Source organism: Nelumbo lutea, chromosome 7 (genome assembly GCF_056320005.1).
Source record: "Nelumbo lutea isolate HS-2025 chromosome 7, American lotus-T2T, whole genome shotgun sequence".
Taxonomy (NCBI): Eukaryota; Viridiplantae; Streptophyta; class Magnoliopsida; order Proteales; family Nelumbonaceae; genus Nelumbo; species Nelumbo lutea.
This window is the reverse complement of record NC_142690.1, coordinates 6,579,703-6,598,917: the sequence shown is the minus strand read 5'-3', so window position 1 is coordinate 6,598,917 and position 19,215 is coordinate 6,579,703. Positions and strand designations below refer to the sequence as shown.

At 39.6% G+C, this 19,215-nt stretch overlaps 1 protein-coding gene across 8 annotated transcripts in view; it reads right to left on the bottom strand.

Annotated features, from left to right (window-relative positions):
• LOC148844857 (protein SEMI-ROLLED LEAF 2-like) overlaps nt 1-19,215 on the bottom strand; it is a 208,966-nt gene that overhangs the window by 20,416 nt on the left and 169,335 nt on the right. For all 8 annotated transcript variants that reach the window (XR_016101990.1, XR_016101992.1, XR_016101993.1 and 5 more), the window contains 4 exons: nt 7,667-7,794; nt 7,192-7,392; nt 6,947-7,087; nt 6,746-6,871 (listed from right to left, as the gene is read on the bottom strand). Coding sequence is in view for 4 of the 8 variants with exons in the window: in XM_088953713.1 (XP_088809839.1) it covers nt 6,746-6,871; nt 6,947-7,087; nt 7,192-7,392; nt 7,667-7,794 (596 nt within the window). In the remaining 4 variants the exon portion in view is untranslated. The remainder of the gene's footprint in view (nt 1-6,745; nt 6,872-6,946; nt 7,088-7,191; nt 7,393-7,666; nt 7,795-19,215) is intronic.

Below are 19,215 nucleotides of genomic sequence, written 5' to 3'. Positions count from 1 at the left end.
TCTAGTCATGCACAGGTACAGAAGCTTCCCAAGAAGTCTCTGAAAAACCCCTTTGTCTTCCAACAGAGTTCCATCTGTAGCTGAAAGTTTGTGACTCATATCAATGGGAGTTGCAGCTGGTCTTGCACCCAGTTTCAGACAATAAATCAAGAACATATTTCCTTTGGGAAATAAGGATCCCATCCTTGGATCTGGCAACTTCTATGGCAAGGAAGTATCTCAACTCCCCCAGATCCTTAATCTCAAATTCTGTACGGAGGAAAGACTTAAGAGCCAGAATGCCTGAGGCATCATCACCAGTCACTATAATGTCATCAACATACACAATGAGATACACTGCCAAAGATCTACTTTTCTTCACAAACAGAGTATGATCTGCCTGTTTCTAAACATAGCCGAATTTAACAAGTGCAGCTCTAAATCTCTCAAACCAGGCTCTAGGAGATTGTTTAAGACCACAAAGAGATTTCTTCAATCTGCATACCTTTCCTTGCATATCTTTCCCATACATCCCTGGGGGAAGACACATGTAGACTTCCTCATGTAAGTCACCATTCAGAAATGCATTCTTTACATCCAACTGATAGAGAGGCCAATCAAAGTGAGCTGCTAGAGATAAAAGAACTCTCACAGATGTCATCTTGGCAACAGGGGCAAAAGTCTCCAGGTAGTCAATCCCATATATCTGTGTATAGCCTTTTGCAACAAGCCTAGCCTTGTACCTCTCAATAGTTCCATCAGCTCTGTATTTAATGGTGAAAACCCACTTGCACCCAACCGGATCCTTCCCTTCAGGCAAATCCACCACCTCCCAAGTACCATTTGCATGTAGAGCATCCATTTCAGTTTCATGGCATCTCTCCATTCTGGAATCCCAAGAGCTTCTGAAACAGACCTAGGAATGGGGTTAGAAGCAACAGAAGAGAGATAGGCAAGGTATGAAGGAGAAAGCAGGTCATAAGAAAGGTGTTTGGAAATGCAGTGTGCAATACATTTCCGCTTCCCTTTCCGAACAGCAATGGGGACATCAAGGTCTAGAAAAGATGATTCCAAAGGAGTTGAAGCAGTACCTGTTATCTCATCTGTGATTGGGAATGTATGAACTTCATCTGTTGTAAAGGAAACCACTTGCTCATTCCTGGATCTCTGCCTTTGATACACTTTAGGATTATGGATAGGGCGAGGGGGTAAAAAAATAGGGTCCCTGGGACAAGAGGTATGAAGTGATTGATCCTCCTTTGACTCATTTGGTGAGGATACAGGTTTGTCAAAAGGCTCAACTGGGACAGGAAGAGGAAGAGCAAAAACTTGTGACAGACTCTCCCCCTGTGGACAATGTCCATCCTGAGAGGAACCATAAAAAGGAGAAAGTTCATTAAAGGTAACATCCATAGAGACATGTCGGGTGCCAGTCTTTGGATCAAAACAGCAATAACCCTTTTGTGTGGGGGAGTAACCAAGGAAGATACATTTGTGGGCTTTCGGTTCAAACTTGTGTCTTTGCACACTTGGAATGTGAACATAGCAGGTACAGCCAAACACACGAAGAGGAATTGGGAAGAGATCCTTGTCTGGATGAAGAAGACTGAAGGGGGATTTAAACCCTAGTACCCTGGATGGCATACGGTTTATGAGATAGGTAGCAGTAAGTACAGCATCACCCCAAAATCTTGTGGGAACATGTGAGGCAAACAAAAGGCTCCTTGCAACTTCAACAATATGTCTATTTTTCCTCTCAGCAACTCCATTTTGTTCAGGGGTTCTAACACAGGAGCTTTGATGAATAACCCCCATGTCTGAAAGATACAAGGATAAGCTCTTCTCAAAATACTCTTTTGCATTGTCAGATCTGAAAATCTTAATTCTGGTACCAAATTGAGTTAGAACAAGCTCATGAAATTGCCTCACAAGTCTTGGGACTTCATCCCGGGATTTCATTAAGTATATCCAGGTGAATCTAGAGAAGTCATCAATAAACAAGATAAAATATCTGTAACCCCCCATAGAGGATAAATGGTATGGCCCCCACACATCAGAGTGCACAATATGAAAAAGAAAAGAGGATCTTTTATTGCTCACAGGGTAATTTTTTCTACAATGCTTTGACAATTGACAGGACTCACAATTGAGACTGGACACACTGACTCCCTTAAACAGTTTTGGAAACAAATGGCTTAAAGCAGAAAAAGGTAAATGACCCAACCGACAACGACTCAACATAATTTGACTAACAGACTCTGAAAAAGTAGAACCAAAAGCAACATTCTTGGGATGATCAAAGCATTGGCCAGGGGTGTCGAGCAAGTATATTCCATTCGCTTCATGGCCACTCCCAATCACCTTCTGAGACTTCCGGTCCTGAAACACACAGTGAGAAGGGAAAAATGTTACACAACAATTCAATGATTTGGTCAGGCTATTTACAGATAATAAATTGGTATTTAATTTAGGCACATGAAGAGTGGAAGATAAGAGTAAGGAGTCTGTAGCCTTGACAGTTCCCTTGCCGGAAATAGGGGCAAGAGAACCATCAGCTAAGGTGATTTTGTCACGACCAGGAAGTAAATCATATGAAACAAATAAAGTGGAAAGGTTGGTCATGTGATCAGAAGCACCTGAGTCTATGATCCAAGGGGTTTTGTGTTTACCTGAGGTGGATGCATGGTTAGCGGAAGCCCTTATACCTGAGTGAGCAAATGCAATGGTGGCTGAACTTCCAGAAGGGATGGATGATGAAGATGCACCTTCAGGCTGACTGATCATCTTTCCAAACTTCTCATATTCAGCTTTCATGGCTGCCAACTGTGCACTGGTAGATTCAACCTCTGTATCTGTGCCTGTGGCTGCATGTGCACTTCCTGTCTTTCTACTATCATTCTTCTTCTGGAATCTGATAGGTACAAGATTGGGATGCAATTTCCAGCACTTGTTCTTTGAATGTTTCGGCTTCTTACAATATTCACACACCACTTCCTTCCTGTGCCACTGTGAGCTTCTGTAACCCCTTTGGGTTTAATTCCCATATTTGCAAAATGATCATTAATACCAACTCCTTGAACCTGCACTTGCCTTCTACTTTCTTCAATGCTGACCAGAGTATATGCTTGTGACAATGAAACATCTTCCTTGGACAAGATGTTTTGCTTTGTAATATCATATTCAGAATTCAGCCCTGTCAAGAACTCAAACACCCTATTCCGTTCAACCAATTTCCTGCATGTTTCAGCATCCTTAGGGGTATCCCAAGTCACAGCCTCTATCAAATCATTCTCTTGCCATATAGATTTTAAGATTGAGAAGTATGTTGCAAGTGACTTCTCCCCCTGTCTTAGATTCTTCACATCACTTCTCAGTTTGTAAGCTCTAGCAACATTCAACTTCTGGGAATAAGTCTCTGCAACACTATCCCAGATCTCTTTAGCCGAATTCATCCACAGATAATGTTGACTGATCTATGGCTGCATTGAGTTCACAAGCCACCCAATCACAGTGTAGTTTTCTTGTACCCATCTCTCATAAGATGGATCATCATCTGAAGGAGCTTTCTTGCTCCCAGAAATAAAACCCCATTTTCCTTTGCTACAAATATGGATTTTCACTGTTTGTGACCAAGCTAAGTAATTGGTCCCATCAAGCTTGACTGTAGTTACAGCCAGCATAGAATCGGTTGGGGTTCCCAAAATCTGCCCATATTCAGCAGTATTCTTGTTTTCAAAGTGTGAGAAATCCATCATGCAAAGTTCGGTGGTAGTTCTTTCTTTACTGTTTCAGCCTTCAAAAAAGACACCCAGCAACTTCCAAACACAAGGTATTTCAGATTCTAACAGCCGATGTCCCCAAGAGGAAGACAAAAGACCACAGTCCTTGAGTGACCTTTTGTCGAACACTCAGTGTGCAATACTTAACAGCCCACTGTTTATTGTTTCATCCTTCAAAGTATAGGGCACTGTTTACTGTTTCAGCCTTCAAGAAGGGGCTGGAATGAAGATGAGACTAGTATCACTTAGTTTTAAAACAGTCTCAGCAACTTCCCAACCCAATAATCAGCTGAATAGGACCTCCAAAGCAACCCAGAAATTTCTGAGTAGGAGCAGTCCAGCAACAGTGGCCGAATGAAGTAGTCTCAGCAGTAGTGATTCTAGAGGTATTTTGGCTACTTGACAGTCCAGAAAAGAAATAAAAAACAACCCAGAAATCTCTGGATTGAATCAGACTAGAGGATATCCGAATAGTTGTACTGTTTCCAAAGAAACTTCGGACTTTTAACAGTCCAGAACAGTGAAAAAATTAACCCAGAAACAACTGAGCAAAGACTTACAGCAAGAGAGTCTCTGGTTTGAACAATAATCCAGGTCGAACACTTGTCCTCTAGGATGACTTCGAAAACCCTTTTCTCTGATTTTAAATCAGGCAAAGCAACTTGTTCTCTGATTCTTCCTGGTCACCGAACCCTTCTCCAAGTGTGTAGAAGCTTGGGAACCCTCCAATGACCTCCAAGAATCAGGCAGATGACTGTAAACTCTCAGCCCTAGAACCTCCTCATGTAGTTGGCTGAACTAGAACCACATGAAGGACACGCCAAGCAGTGGCCTGCTCTGATACCAAGTTGAAAAACAGTCCTAGAAGTAGGGACTGTGTTTGAGACAAAGAAAACTAGCAAGAGAGGATTAGAGAAGAAGAGAGAGCTGCGGCAAGAAGAGGTTAGAGGATGAGGTGTTCACTTATTTAGTTTATAAGAGTATGTTTTTGTAACACTATCCCAAATTTCCTTAGCCGAAGTCATCCAGAGGTAATAATGTTCACTTATGTGATGCTGCATAGAGTTAACTAACCATCCAATCATTGTGTAGTTCTCTTGCATCTATTTTTCATATGTAGGATTATTCTCTGCCAGATTCTCCTGACTGCCTGTAAGATAGCCTAATTTACCTCTACCGCAAACATAAATCCGTATGGACTATGCCTAGGCCAATTTGTTCCATCCAACTTAATTGTTGTCACCCTAGTCAAAACAGAATCTGCTAGACCAACTCTGAACATCAGGTTTTGCTTCATCTCACTTCCAAACAGCACCATTAGTCAAATAAAAATCCAAAAATAATGATTTTGGATTCTATAGACCAAAATGTAACCAGTCCCGCACAAGAAGGTCCTAAAATTAGGGTTTCATTGCACCCAACTCCATGGGAGAAATGAGAGAACAGCTGCCGCTCCTACCAGAGCTCTCCAAACAGTCTCCAACCTCAACTTCCCTCTACTAGGGATTAAAAGTGACCTTCCAAACCCTGATTGCCACTCTCAAACTGTCCCTTTAACCTGTAACTGGAAAATTCTCTAGTTGTCTAGGGTTTTGGGCAAAAAACAACACCCTCAATTTCTTGGTAATCTACAACCAGTTTCTATCTCTCCAAGCCCTCTACCAAATCAAAGGGTGTATGGGAAAAAAGAAAAAGAAGAAAGAAAGGAAAGGTGCTCTAATACCGAGATGTAATTCAGTCCAATAAATCAGAAAATAAACCTCAGATTGTTTGTGAAAAAGGTGAGAAGAAAGAAGAGAAACAGTAGAGAAATGGAAAAGGTAGATGATGAAGAAAGGAGAGGAAGAAGATTGTTCAATCCCACTCTCCTCTTCTCCTCTAATCTTTTATTAAACTTATCTCAATAAGGACAATTACAAATCTGCCCTTAAATGTCCGGCCAGTTCATAATCATCCTTAAAAATAAAAAAGAAAAGTTAACAGGCCCATAAAGACAAGGCTACTAACCAAACAAAACAGATAAAAACAAAAGATAACATAGTGATGTACTAGGGCCCATTCAGCATAGTCTCTCTACAAATTCAATCAAATCCTCTTTCCTTTTAGAATTTTCTTTACTAGTCCATCTATGTTCTCCTAAAATTGCCTTTTAATGCTTTCTTATAAACCCAATTGAGGTGCATAAGAACTAACTTCATTAATGGTTTTCTTACTAAAAACAAGTCTAATTAAAATTATTCTGCCCCCAATTCTTTTAATATTTACAATTTAATTTTTTAGATCCTTGTCTACTATTATCTGTACTCCATTTCCATTTGCATTTAATATCATTTAAATAGTTTACATTTACTATTTACTTCAACCTATTAATAGCAGTTTATCAGAGACTGCACCTTCTATAAGACCTTTTGAATCCATAGGAGAAACCAGTCCTACCCTTACTGCCTCCATGCATAAATGTTTAGCAAATAAGCACTACATTATAGTCTTAGCTCTCTCAATTTTCTTCTCTATTACTCCTTGAAATTTTCGTGCATATTTCTGCAAAGACTTGGTAATTAAGCTTTAACACCCTCAGTAAGTTCATATACCCTAGTTTTCCAATCATAATCATCCTAATTATAGTCCACAATTATCCCATCCAACTTCATCTTCAATACCGTAAACAGGCCTAAAACTGTACTTTTGCTAAATTTTCTTAACTTATCCTACATCAATTGTTGCATTTTATTCACTGATAAGAAATGATATCAACAGATCCAGTCAACCAAATAGATACCACCATATCATATAGCCACTTGACACCTAGGCTGCTAGATTAGAAGTGTGCACATAATGAATAATTATGTATAATAAGTTGTATGTGCGAACTAAAAGTTTATTGGCCTTTATTTATATGTTTTGAGGGCCAATTTCCATTTCGCATTTCCTGTTAAACCTGCCAAACTATCTAACAACATGATAGATTAATGGAATGGATCACTTACTGAATCTAGCAGTTCGTTGACACTCAAAAGATCTGCAGTTTCAGATAACTGCAAGTTTGGACCATTTTGTCTTTCAAATGTTATAGGGCTAACGAAGCCATCTTCTGTAAATATTGGATGCATCATCTGCACATAAGCAATAGGCATATATAGGTCATACGTGTTGACTAGATAATATTGAAAGCTGTACAAGATAATTACCTCATCAAGAGGGCATCCGTCCTTCGATCCAAGTTGGGAGATTTTTTGTGGTGTATCCATGTACAATTGAGCTCCCAATGGACATATATCATCAGGTAAAAATTCATTTTGCAACTGTTCACTTATAGCAGATGCCTCTGGCTGCAAAGACATGCCAGAAGTCTTTATCATTAAGCTGGAATATTTCTCATTTAAATCATATAGGATAAATATCACATTTTCAAAAAAGGACCGATGAGTTTTACATCTGACAAATTTTGCAAGCTCTTCACAATAATTGCAGCCAAGGATTCTTTAGATTGGTCCTCAGTTATGTTTATTGAAGAAAGAGTTTCCAAAGCAGCACTATCATCATCTATTGATCCATAAACCTTTGAAGGATGACTAGATCCAATATCAATAGCCTGTAACTTGCAATCTCTGACCAACTTTAGAAATGGATCAACCTATACAAACATAGCACATTACAAGAGTTAAGACAAAGCAAGCTTTAAACTTCAAACTTCAATGAGAGTGTGTACATGGATTTCCACGTGTTGTTAAAAGAAGCCAAAAGCATTGGCTTTGGTGCACATGGAATTGACAACGTCAGTACATATGCATTAAGTGTAGAAAGGTAAACCCAGATAAAAGGCATAAATAGAAAGCTTATATCATCCTATTACATGAACTGCAATTTAGACAAATTCTGAAATGATATGACAAGCAGTAAGGACATACAGTTTTATCTGTAAGTGACACCTTAACACAAGGAACAAGAGAAGCGATATTATAAGCCTTTGCTGAAAAGATGATCATAGATGTAGCCAAGGTAAAAATAGATCGACGACGTGATGGTTGCAGTGGACCTGCAAAGAAGTTTAAAAGTCAGACCAGTTAAATATACATCTTATTAATGCAGTGTAAAAGACATTCCAACAAATCTATCACAACTAATGGAATATATGACTTGTCGAATAGAACAAAGAAGAAAAAACAAGAAAAAAAACATTTTTGAATTGATAAAACGAAAAAAAAACTGCAGTAGAGAAATAAGAGGTGAGAGCAACAGAAGAAAGAATAAAAAAGGTATGAAGCCAATACTACCTCCGCTGCTAATAAATAAAAAACATTAATATCATCCATAAAGGACTGATAATACCTATAAAAAGGGCCACAATAACATAAAAAAAAAAAAACTCATAATGCATAGGAACAACATCTCTGCAATATAGTTGTCCAGAGAATTGAGATTCTAATTACTTGATTTGCTTAAATGAGAATTTCCATTCTGAACATGAAAAGACCCCAATGACACTTAAAATTTGGTAGGACTGGATATGGACCCAACCTTTTGATGTTATTTTTGATAACAAAAAAAAAAAAAAAATTAAAGGGCCATTACCCAACATTGGTCCTAGATACTTAAAAAGTTGGTAGGGGTAGACAGGATATGGACCCAACCTTTGGCATCTTCTTGCACAAAGTGACTGTTTCCAGACTTGGACTGACGTTCTCATGCTTATGAGCCAAAGATTTTACACTGCACCCAACGATGGTGCCTAAATAAAAGAAAGAACACATAATTAATGGTCATCTCAGTTGTCTTTTTCTCTAGATGATATTGCCACAAACTGGTAGGTTGTAGTGAAATCATCTTCATCAAGAAATACCACAGTTATGATCTGGTAATCCCTTTCCCATCAATATAAAATTAAAGTTTGATGGCTGCTGTCTTGGCAATCCAGGTAACTAAGGTATTGTAGGGGCATTTTAGAAGTAGTGATGGTAAGATAATAGCCTTGAAATTGGGGAAATCCCTAAATGAAGCCCTACCACCCCATCCAGATGTTGTCTCACATGGCAACATGCCTATACCTCCTTAGTACTGTTATTTGTCAACCACCCTACAACTACTTTTGTATCCCTTTGTACTACCATACAACTGTAATGTAGTGTTTTCTGATCATTGGTTATGGTGACTGTTGGTTCGAGTGGTTAAGTGTTGGTGGGCTTATTTTAACTTTTATGTTTAAGTTCCTTAGTCTATTATGGGCCTTTAGTTATTGGGCCTAAACCTGTTTTATCTTTCTTTATTATGTCTAGGTGTCCCATCACTAATCAGGGACATTCTAGTCCTTTTATGTAATCTCTTATTGTAAATATATATGTTAGCTTCTAGGGTCGGCTGGAATACAATTGCCGCCCATTCTCAAACCTCTTCTCTTCTCTTCTTCTTCCTCTTCTGCTGCTGTTCTCCAGCAAACATGGTACCGAAGCACTATTCGGCCTGACTGGTTACAGCTAGCTTCCTTCTTTTTTCCTCTTCTCTATTCTTTTTTCATTCTCTTATTTCTGCTACTGTGAAGAAACCCTAGGATTGACCGTTGACAACAGCAAGGTCTGTATCTAGGGTTTCTCTTGGTTGTAGGGACCAAGGGGAGTTTTCTCAGAAGCTTATGCCCTACTAGTGGTTCTGCAGCAGTGAGTAGCCATTCGGCTGCTAGAGTGATCTGTGTAGAACAGATCTAGGTTGAAGGACTGAGTAGACAGTTCTAGTTGGTGTCTGGGTGATTGAACAGACCATAGGAGTGGTCACAGTCCAGGTTCAACCTCCAGAAGGGGTGCTGTTTTCAGTCCAGAATCTGCTTGGTGGACACAGTCCAGGTTCGACCTCCAGAAATGGTGCTGTTTCTTCAGTCCAGAATCTGCTCTCAGCCATGAGTGGTGTTATTTTCAGCTCAGAAGTGCTTCAGTACAGTCACGGAGGTGGCTTTGTTCTCAGTCCAGAATCTGCTCAGCCGCAAGTGGTGGTGCTGTTTTCAACCCAGAAATGCTTCAGTACAGTCATAGACTGTTTTTCAGCCTTGTAATAGCTCCGGTAAGTCTGAAATCTAGTTCCTTGTGTTGAAATTTCAGCTGTGGTTTCTGTAAGAGAAGGAATATGTCTTCAATATCAGGTTAAGTGTCTTCTAAAGACAATAGGATTGGTGGGAGGTCTTCAAACCTAGAAAACCCAAATCTGCATAGCTTGCAGATTACCAGTGCGTTGTTAGATGAATACAACTTCAGAGAATGGTCAGTTTCAGCCAAGCTTTTCATTATTTCCCAGGAACTTATGGGTTATTTAGATGGACAGAAGAAGGAACCTAAAGAGGATGATGCTGATTACTCAATCTGGCGTAAGGAAAATGTTACTGTTATGTCCTGGCTGCTTGCCTCAATGACTCCAAGAGTGGATAGGACTGTTCAGTACTTCCCTACTACCTTTAAGATTTGGGAGAAAGTGTCTAAAACCTATGGACAGAGAAAGAACAATGCAAGAATTTATAGGCTAATCCAAGATATTGTTGCATTGAGACAAGGAGATATATCTGTTGCAACTTACTTTGAAACTCTAGAAGGACTATGGGAAGAACTTGACCATCATCTTGTACTTGATTGGGAAAATGCAAGAGATAAGGAGAGGCATGATAAACAAAATAAAGAAGGTAGAGAGAGATTTTAAGTTCTTGGCTGGCCTAGATCTGATGTATGAGAGCATAAGATCCCAAATCTTGGGAATGGATGAAATTCCAGCTTTACATCATGTTTACTATCTCGTAAGGAATGAAGAGGTTATAAGGAAGGAAATGCAAGTTGACACCCAAGTACAGCCTATTGGGCATTCAACCTTGATTTCTTCAACCCAAAAGGGGGCAAGCATTCAGACAAGAGGCATCTTAAATGTTCTCATTGTGGAGGTGACAAACATTTGAAAGAGACTTGTTGGATTCTTTATCCTCATCTAAAACCAGCTGCATTAAGGAAAGACAAGAAGCCTCAGAGGAGTCAAACAGCAAGTGGGAATGTTGCCATAAGCAACAATAGTGAGACCCCAAAGAACATATCTACAGTTGCATCTCCTCCTATGGGACAAACTACTTATTCCCGTACATTCGGGTCCTTTGACTTCATTGTCGATGAGGTAGAAATCCTTAGCCGGGCCATGGCTCGTCTAAGGAATAATTCCCTTGCTTCCATCTCTCTTGCCAGATCAGGTATTGTCTCAACTCATAGTGTAACTAGTCCTATAGAGTCTAATTCTTGGATTATTGATTCCGGTGCTATTGACCACATGACACACGTCTTCTTTATTTTCTTCATATCACTTGATGTTTGGCCAAGATAAGATGAGAGTTGTTGATAGTTCTCTCTCCACCATCTCTGGGAAAGGGGAGGTTGACCTAAGCAAGGATCTCTATCTTAAATCTGTTCTACATGTTCCCAATCTTGCTTCCAACCTCTTATCTGTTTCTAAGCTTACTAAGAATTTAAACTGTATCATAACTTTCTTTCTTACTCATCGTGTCTTTCAGGACAGATTGACGAGGAGAACGATTGGGAGCGGTCATGAGTCTGGAGGTCTCTACTATTTTTATGAAGACATTAGTTCGGCCTAACAATCATCTGCTGTCAGTGGTTGGGATAATGAGGAGTCAGTAGCTAGGTTACATTTGTGGCATGCTAGACTAGGTCCTTTACCTTGTTTGTCAATGCAAGCATTGTTTCCTGAGTTGTTCAAGCGTGTTTCGAGTCAAAGTTTGGTTTGTGAAGTGTGTCAGTTGTCAAAACAATGTAGAACTCTTTATCCAATTTCTAGTAATGAAATTCAAGCTCCTTTTGATTTGGTTCATTCTGATGTTTAGGGCCCTTCACCTATTATTTCTATAGATGGCTTTTGTTACTTCATCAGTTTTATTGATCACTATTCACGAATCACAATGCACCTAGATCTGCTTGTTAAAAGTACGTGATGAAGTGCCATGGATAACCACGGAATTTTGTAAAATGATTGAAACATAGTTTGGCAAGAAAATTAAGCAATTCCGTTCAGATAATGTTGTTGAATATTTAGAAAGCTCCTTGAATCTGTTCATGGAGGATGTAGGCATGCTACATTAGTCATCTTGTGCTAGTACCCCTCAATAGAATGGGGTTGCTGATTGCAAAAACAGACATTTATTGGAGACAACTTGAGCCTTACTATTTCCACACAAGGTTCCCAAGCACTATTGGTCTCAAGCAGTCCTTACAGCATCATATCTATTAAATTGGCTACCATCTAGGGTATTGGGTATGAGAACTCCTTTCTCTGTTCTTTGTCCTAACCTTCCAGATTTTCCTCTTCCTCTAGGGTCTTTGGCTATGTGTGTTTCATTCATGTCAAGGATCCTAAGAAGACTAAGTTGGATCCAAGGGCTACTAAAGGGGTCTGTCTAGGGTAATCATCCACACAAAAAGGCTATAAGTGCTATGATCTAGTTACCAAGAAAAAATGACACCAAGGATGTGGTGTTTTTCAAGTCTCAGTACTATTTTCAGTCTTCCAGGAATCCTCTTCAGGGGGAGACTAGTGGGATGGAAGAGGATTCTTCTTCTCCCTCCTTTTTTGTGCTTCTTTTATGTTGGAAAACGTGGGGTTACTGGTGCAGATCTATATTTGGTAGTTGTGTAAAAATAGAATTGTATATATTCCTAGGATTATGGAAGGATTGATTTAGAAAGTTTTTCTTTCTATTTATTTCTTTCTATTCTTGTACTTTCTATTTTTCTACTTTCTATTTTCTTTTCTTTCTATTTTTTTCTTCTTTCTATTTATTGCAGCAACTTACTATATAAATAGGCCGATTGGCAGTAGAATTCAGTATTCTACCATTCCAAAACATGGTATCAGAGGTCTAGGTTTGTCAACCTTGAGATTTTTTTTCGGCCCAGTTTTCGTGTTTTTCTCTTTTGGCCTTCAGTGTTGATCTGTAAGCAAAAGTGTTCCTTTATTCTCCTTTATTCCGGCCAGTTTTTCCCTCCTTTATTCTCCTTTCCTGCTGGCCTTATTTTTTCCTCCATTAACAATGTCCGACATGACTGCAACAAGTGCTCCCGTCCAAACCGATGAAGGAGCAACAAATTCTCATCCTCACACTGGTGATTTGCAGAATATTCAGACAACATATAAACTGAATGGCTAGAACTACTTGAAGTGGTCGCAACTAGTGCATACCTATTTGAAGGGAAAAGGAAAAATTAGTCACCTTCTTGGAACAGGGCCAAAGTTGGGCAAGCCAAATTTTGATGCTTGGGACAAAATGACACCCGAGATCAGTGATACTTGTATGTTTCTTCCCTCTGCAAAGGCTATTTGGGATGCTGTCTGACAAACCTATTCCAAAGCCCATGACGCTGCTCATGTCTATGAGGTCAAAGTGAAGACAGTGGTGGCCAAACAAGGGAGCAGAAGTGTTATAGAGTATGCAAATTTGCTGCAAAATTTATGGCATGAGCTTGATCATTATCGGGTTCTTGAGACAAAGTGCCCTAATGATGTTGTGATCTTGAAGAATTTTATTGAAAGTGATAGGGTGTATGATTTTTTGGTCGGACTGAATGCTGAATTTGATCAGGTCCGAATACAAATTCTTGGCAAAGAAGAAGTGCCTCCATTGAATGAAGTCATAGCCCTTGTCAGAGCTGAGGAAAGCCGCTGTGGAATCATGCTTGAGCCAAAAGATCCCGAAGGCTCAGCCATGGTGGCAAGGGGATGAAGTTACAGTGGTTCAAAGGGTGAGAACAATCACAACTTGGCTCGTGACACAACTACCCGTGACTCTAACGATAACCTCTGGTGCACCTATTGCAAGAAGCCTAGACCAACAAAAGATCGGTGCTGGAAACTTCATGGGAAACCTCCCACATTCAGCAAGGAATGGGGAAATCGAGGGGTTTCAAAAGGAGTTCAACAGGCCCATAATGTCTCCACAACCCCGCAGCAAGAACACTCAAGTCAGGGGCCATTTAATGATGAAAAAATTGAAAGACTAAGGAGGTTCCCGAAATCCTTGAAACCAGGAAGTGGTTCTACCTCTCTTGCTCTCTCAGGTGAGTCTTTATCTCTAGGATTACATGCCTCGGCTAGTGTTTTTCCATGGATTCTTGATTCTGGAGCTACTGACCACATGACACCCTCTTCACCACATTTTCTCACCTATACACCCTGTCCTAGTAATAGAAAAATTTCTGTTGCTGATGGTTCTTTCACCACAGTGGCAGGGATTGGGAATATTCAAATTACTCCATCCCTATTGCTTAAAAATGTGCTTCATGTTCCTAAGTTATCCACTAGCCTTATCTCTATACATAAACTCACCCAGGATGTGAACTGCAAATGTTGTGTTCTTTCCTTCTTACTGTGTATTTCAGGACTAGGTTTTGGGGAAGAAGATTGGACTTGCTAAAGAAAGGGATGGACTTTACTACCTTGAAGCAACCAGCAAACCATCTCACACTGTTATGCATGTCACACACGAGTCATTCTTATCTACCTCTTATAAAGATTTAATTTGGCGTCATCACTTCCGTTTCGGTCATCCTTCATTTCCTGTTTTAAAAATAATGCTCCCTTCCTTGTTTAAAGGAATTGATGTTGAAACCTTTCATTGTGATGTTTGTGAACTTGCTAAGCACAAAAGGGTTTCTTTCCCAATCAGCAATAAAAGATCTTCAACTCCTTTTTATTTGATTCATTCGAATAATATGGGGCCCTTCTCAAATTCCCAACATTACTGGTTCTAGATGGTTTGTCACCTTTATTGACGATTGCACTAGGGTCACATGGATCTTTCTTCTTAAGTCTAAATCTGATGTTGGTACCATTCTTCCCAACTTTCATAACATGGTCCAAACTCAGTTTGGTGTGAGAATTAAAAGGTTTCGATCTGATAATGCTACAGATTATTTTAATCAGAATCTGTCCCCATTTTTCCAGAAAGAAGGCATTGTGCATGAATCCTCCTGTGTTAACACTCCCCAACAGAATGGGATAGCTGAGAGGAAAAATGGCCATCTTTTGCAAACCACCCGAGCCTTTCTCTTTCAAAACCGGGTGCCAAAACAATATTGGGGGGAAGCTGTCCTTACTGCTGCATACACCATAAATAGACTACCATCTAAAGTTTTTGACAACCGAAGCCCAATACAAGTCCTTTCTCAATTCTACCCTGATATTCGAACCTCAAATAATCTCACACCAAGTATTTTTGGCTGCACTGCCTTTGTTCATGTCCATAATAAGGGAAAATTGGATCGACGAGCAACCAGATTTGTCTTATTGGGATATTCCCCAACTCAGAAAGGTTATAAATGTTATCATTCAGCCACCAGAAAATTCTACACCTCCATCGATGTCACATTTGAGGAGGGACAATCCTTTTTCACTCAACCTTATCATTAGGGGGTGCCCTCATTAATGGAAGATAAGGCCTCGGATCTACTCTCCTTAGATTTATTACCCTCCTCATAGTCATCCAACCGTCAAGAATCACATCCCTCTGAGTCACAATCCTTTGAGCCCCACATACCCGAGTCTCAACAAGAGTCAAACAAACCGACCATTGAACCAAATTTGGACACTGTTAACCCCACCAATGATGTGCATGATGATGTGAGATATATGCAGGTTTACTCTAGGAGAAGAAATCCAGATCCTCAACTTGTGCAAGTCCAAGATTCAACTCCTAATTCTGGAATTAAGTACAAATCTGATGGGTTGTTAGAAAGGTACAAAGCACGACTGGTAGCCAAGGGATATACACAGACTTATGGGGTTGATTATCAGGAAGCTTTTGCCCCAGTAGTAAAAATGAATACAGTAAGGGTGTTGTTGTCTTTGGCTGCTAACTATAATTGGGATTTGCAACAGTTTGATGTAAAGAATGCATTTCTCCATGGTGATCTAGAAGAGGAGATATACATGGACATTCCACCGGGTTTTGGAGAAGGCATTAAGGGGAACAAAGTTTGTAGGTTGAAGAAAGCACTATACGGCCTCAAACAATCTCTGAGAGCATGGTTTGGAAGGTTTACAAAGGTGATGCTTAGTATAGGTTACAAGCAAAGTCAAGGTGACCACCCATTGTTTATCAAACACACAACCTCAGGGGGAGTTACTGGACTATTAGTCTATGTGGACGATATAATCGTTACTGGAAATGATAAAAAGGAGAAGGAAGCATTGAAAAACTGCCTTTCCAGAGAATTTGAGATAAAACTTGGGGAGGCTAAAATATTTTCTCAGAATTGAAATTGCACATTCTAAACAAGGCATCTTTATCTCTCAACAAAAGTATGTTGTTGATCTTTTGAGAGAAACAGGAAATATGGCAATGTAAACCAGCTTCCACGCCTATAGATCCCAATCATAAACTTGGAGAAGCTAGTGAGAATGCAAGTGTAGACAAGGAGATGTTCCAAAGACTGGTTGGAAAACTCATTTATCTTGCACATACACGGCCAGATATTGTATACACTGTAAGTGTAATAAGTCCGTTTATGCATAATCCTAAAGAAGTTCATCTGCGGGCTGCTCATCGAATTCTGCACTATTTGAATGCCAATCCAGGAAAAGGAATTTTATTCAGAAGAAATGGGGGACTGGCTCTTGAAGCATATACAGATGCCGATTATGCAGGATCTCCAGTAGATAGACGATCCACTTCCGGTTACTGTACCTTCTTGGGAGAAAACTTAGTCACTTGGAGGAGTAAGAAGCAAAATGTAGTGGCTCGGTCAAGTGTAGAGGCAGAATTCAGGGCTATGGCACAAGGAGTGTGTGAATTACTCTGGTTGAAGATAATTTTAGAAGACCTGAAGATTCCACTAGAAGAGCCTATGTAACTATATTGTGATAACAAGTCAGCCATCAATATTGCTCACAATCATGTTCAACATGACAGGACAAAGCACATCGAAATTGACCGACATTTTATAAAAGAGAAACTAGACAACAAGTTGATTTGCACTCCCTATGTGTCTACAAAAGGGCAGCTGGCCGATGTACTTACTAAAGGGATCAATAGTACAGACTTTCAAAGAATTATAGCCAAGTTGGGAATGGAGGATCTCTATTCACTAGCTTGAGGGGGACTGTTGGAAAACGTGGGGTTACTGGTGCAGATCTATATTTGGTAGTTGTGTAAAAATAGAATTGTTTATATGCCTAGGATTGTAGAAGGATTGATTTAGAAAGTTTTTCTTTCTCTTTATTTCTTTCTATTCTTGTACTTTCTGTTTTCTTTTCTTTCTATTTTCTTCTTCTTTCTATTTATTGCAGCAACTTACTGTATAAATAGGCCGATTGGCAATAGAATGAAATACATCAGTATTCTACCATTCCAAAACATTTTAGCCTCAGGTCTTCCATCTTCTTCTCCTGATCCTCCTGTTTTTAGCATCCTAGGTGAATCTAGTGAGACTCCCATTGAACCCGTTACTGCTCTTGACTACCCAGGTGAATCCAATGGGACTCCCACTGAACCTACTACCACTCCTAATGTTGAGGATGTGACTAATAACACTAATAGGCAGTAAAGAGATATGAGAATTCCTACATAAGAAGAAAAAAAGATCCTCCAACTTATGGAAACAACCAATCAGACTCGAATCAATCTGTCTCAATGGTTCCAAGTAATCCTATCACTCATACTTCTGATTTGGATCTTCCTATTGCTCTTTGTAAGCCTACCCATTCTTGTACTACCCGACACCCCATTGATGAATACGTTTCTTATTCATGTTTATCTCCTCGTTATTATTCCTTTGTGTCTGCTCTTTCTTCTGTTCATGTCCCTGTTAGGTACTCAGAGGTAGTGTCTGACCTAAGATGGAGAGAGGCTATGGATGAAAAAATGAAAGTCTTAATGAAGGCCAGGACTTGGGAATTAGTGGATCTACCAGAAGGGAAGAGCACTGTGGGATGTAAGTGGGTGTTCACTATGAAGCATAAGGAAGATGGGTCAATTGAAAGATATAAGGCTAGACTAGTGGTGAAGGGACTTACTCAGAAGGAAGGGATTGACCACAAAGACACTTTTTCCCTAGTTGCAAATCTTAACACAATCCGGGTTCTATTGTCATTAGCTACAAATTTCTCATGGGAGCTACATTAACTGGATGTAAGAACGCTTTCCTGAATGGTGATCTACATGAGGAGGTATTCATGAATCCTTCACCTAGTTATGATTTTGATGGGAAAGTATGTAGACTAAGGAAAGCATTATATGGTCTTAAGAAATCCCCTTGATTTTGGTTTGAAAGGCTCTGTGGGGCCATGAAGAAAGTCGGATACACTCAGAACAATGTAGATCATACCTTGTTCATAAGGAAGCAGGATAGCAGACTTACAACACTTATTGTCTATGTGGATGATATGGTGCTTATTGGAAATGATCCAAAAGAGATAAAAAGATTGAACGAGTTCTTGGCATCTGAATTTGAGATCAAAGATTTAGGCCATCTGAGATACTTCCTTGGAATTAAGGTTGCAAGGTCACAAGAGGGCATTTATATATGTCAAAGGAAGTATGTTATTGATCTTTTGGAGGAGATAGGTATGATGGGGAGTAGATCTGCAAATACTCCAATAGAGCAAAATCATTGTCTACAGGAATTGGTTGGATAGGACTACCTTGATAAAGAAAGATACCAAGAGCTGGTAGTAAAATTGATACATCTCTCTCTTACTCAACCTGATATTGCTTATGCGGTGCATGTTGTCAGCTAGTTCATGCACTCTCCAAAGATTCCTCATATGAAAGAAGTGGAGAGGATCCTCAGGTATTTGAAGACATGCCCGGGAAAAGGAATTTTGTTCAAAAAGCATAACAAAATTGAAATTGAGGTGTTTACTGATGCAGATTGGGCTGGTTCTGTTGGAGATAGGAAGTATTCTTATGGATATTGCACATTTGTTGGACGGAATTTGGTTACATGGCGTAGTAAAAAGCATAATTTGGTTGCTAGATCAAGTGCAGAAGCTGAATATCAGGCTATGGCTCATAGTGTTGCTGAACTGTTGTGGCTTAGGACCCTCCTTGGTGAGCTCAAGATAAAGATTGAGTGTCTCCTCTCAAGCTATATTGTTACAAGGCTGCCATCAACATTGCAAATAACCAAGTGCAACATGATAGGACTAAGAATATTGAGATTAACCGACACTTTGTTGGAGAGAGAATTGTCATGGGTGAACTTTTCATTCCTTATACTCCTTCTGAGATGCAGGTTGTAGATGTTTTGACAAAAGGACTATCTCCAGTGAAGTTCTTAGGCTTACTTGGCAAGATAAACATGACTGATATCCATGCTTAGCTTGAGGGGGAGTGTTGGTTCAAGTGGTTAAGTGTTGGTGGGCTTAATTTAACTTTTATGTTTAAGTTCCTTAGTCTATTATGGGCCTTTAGTTATTGGGCCTAAACCTGTTT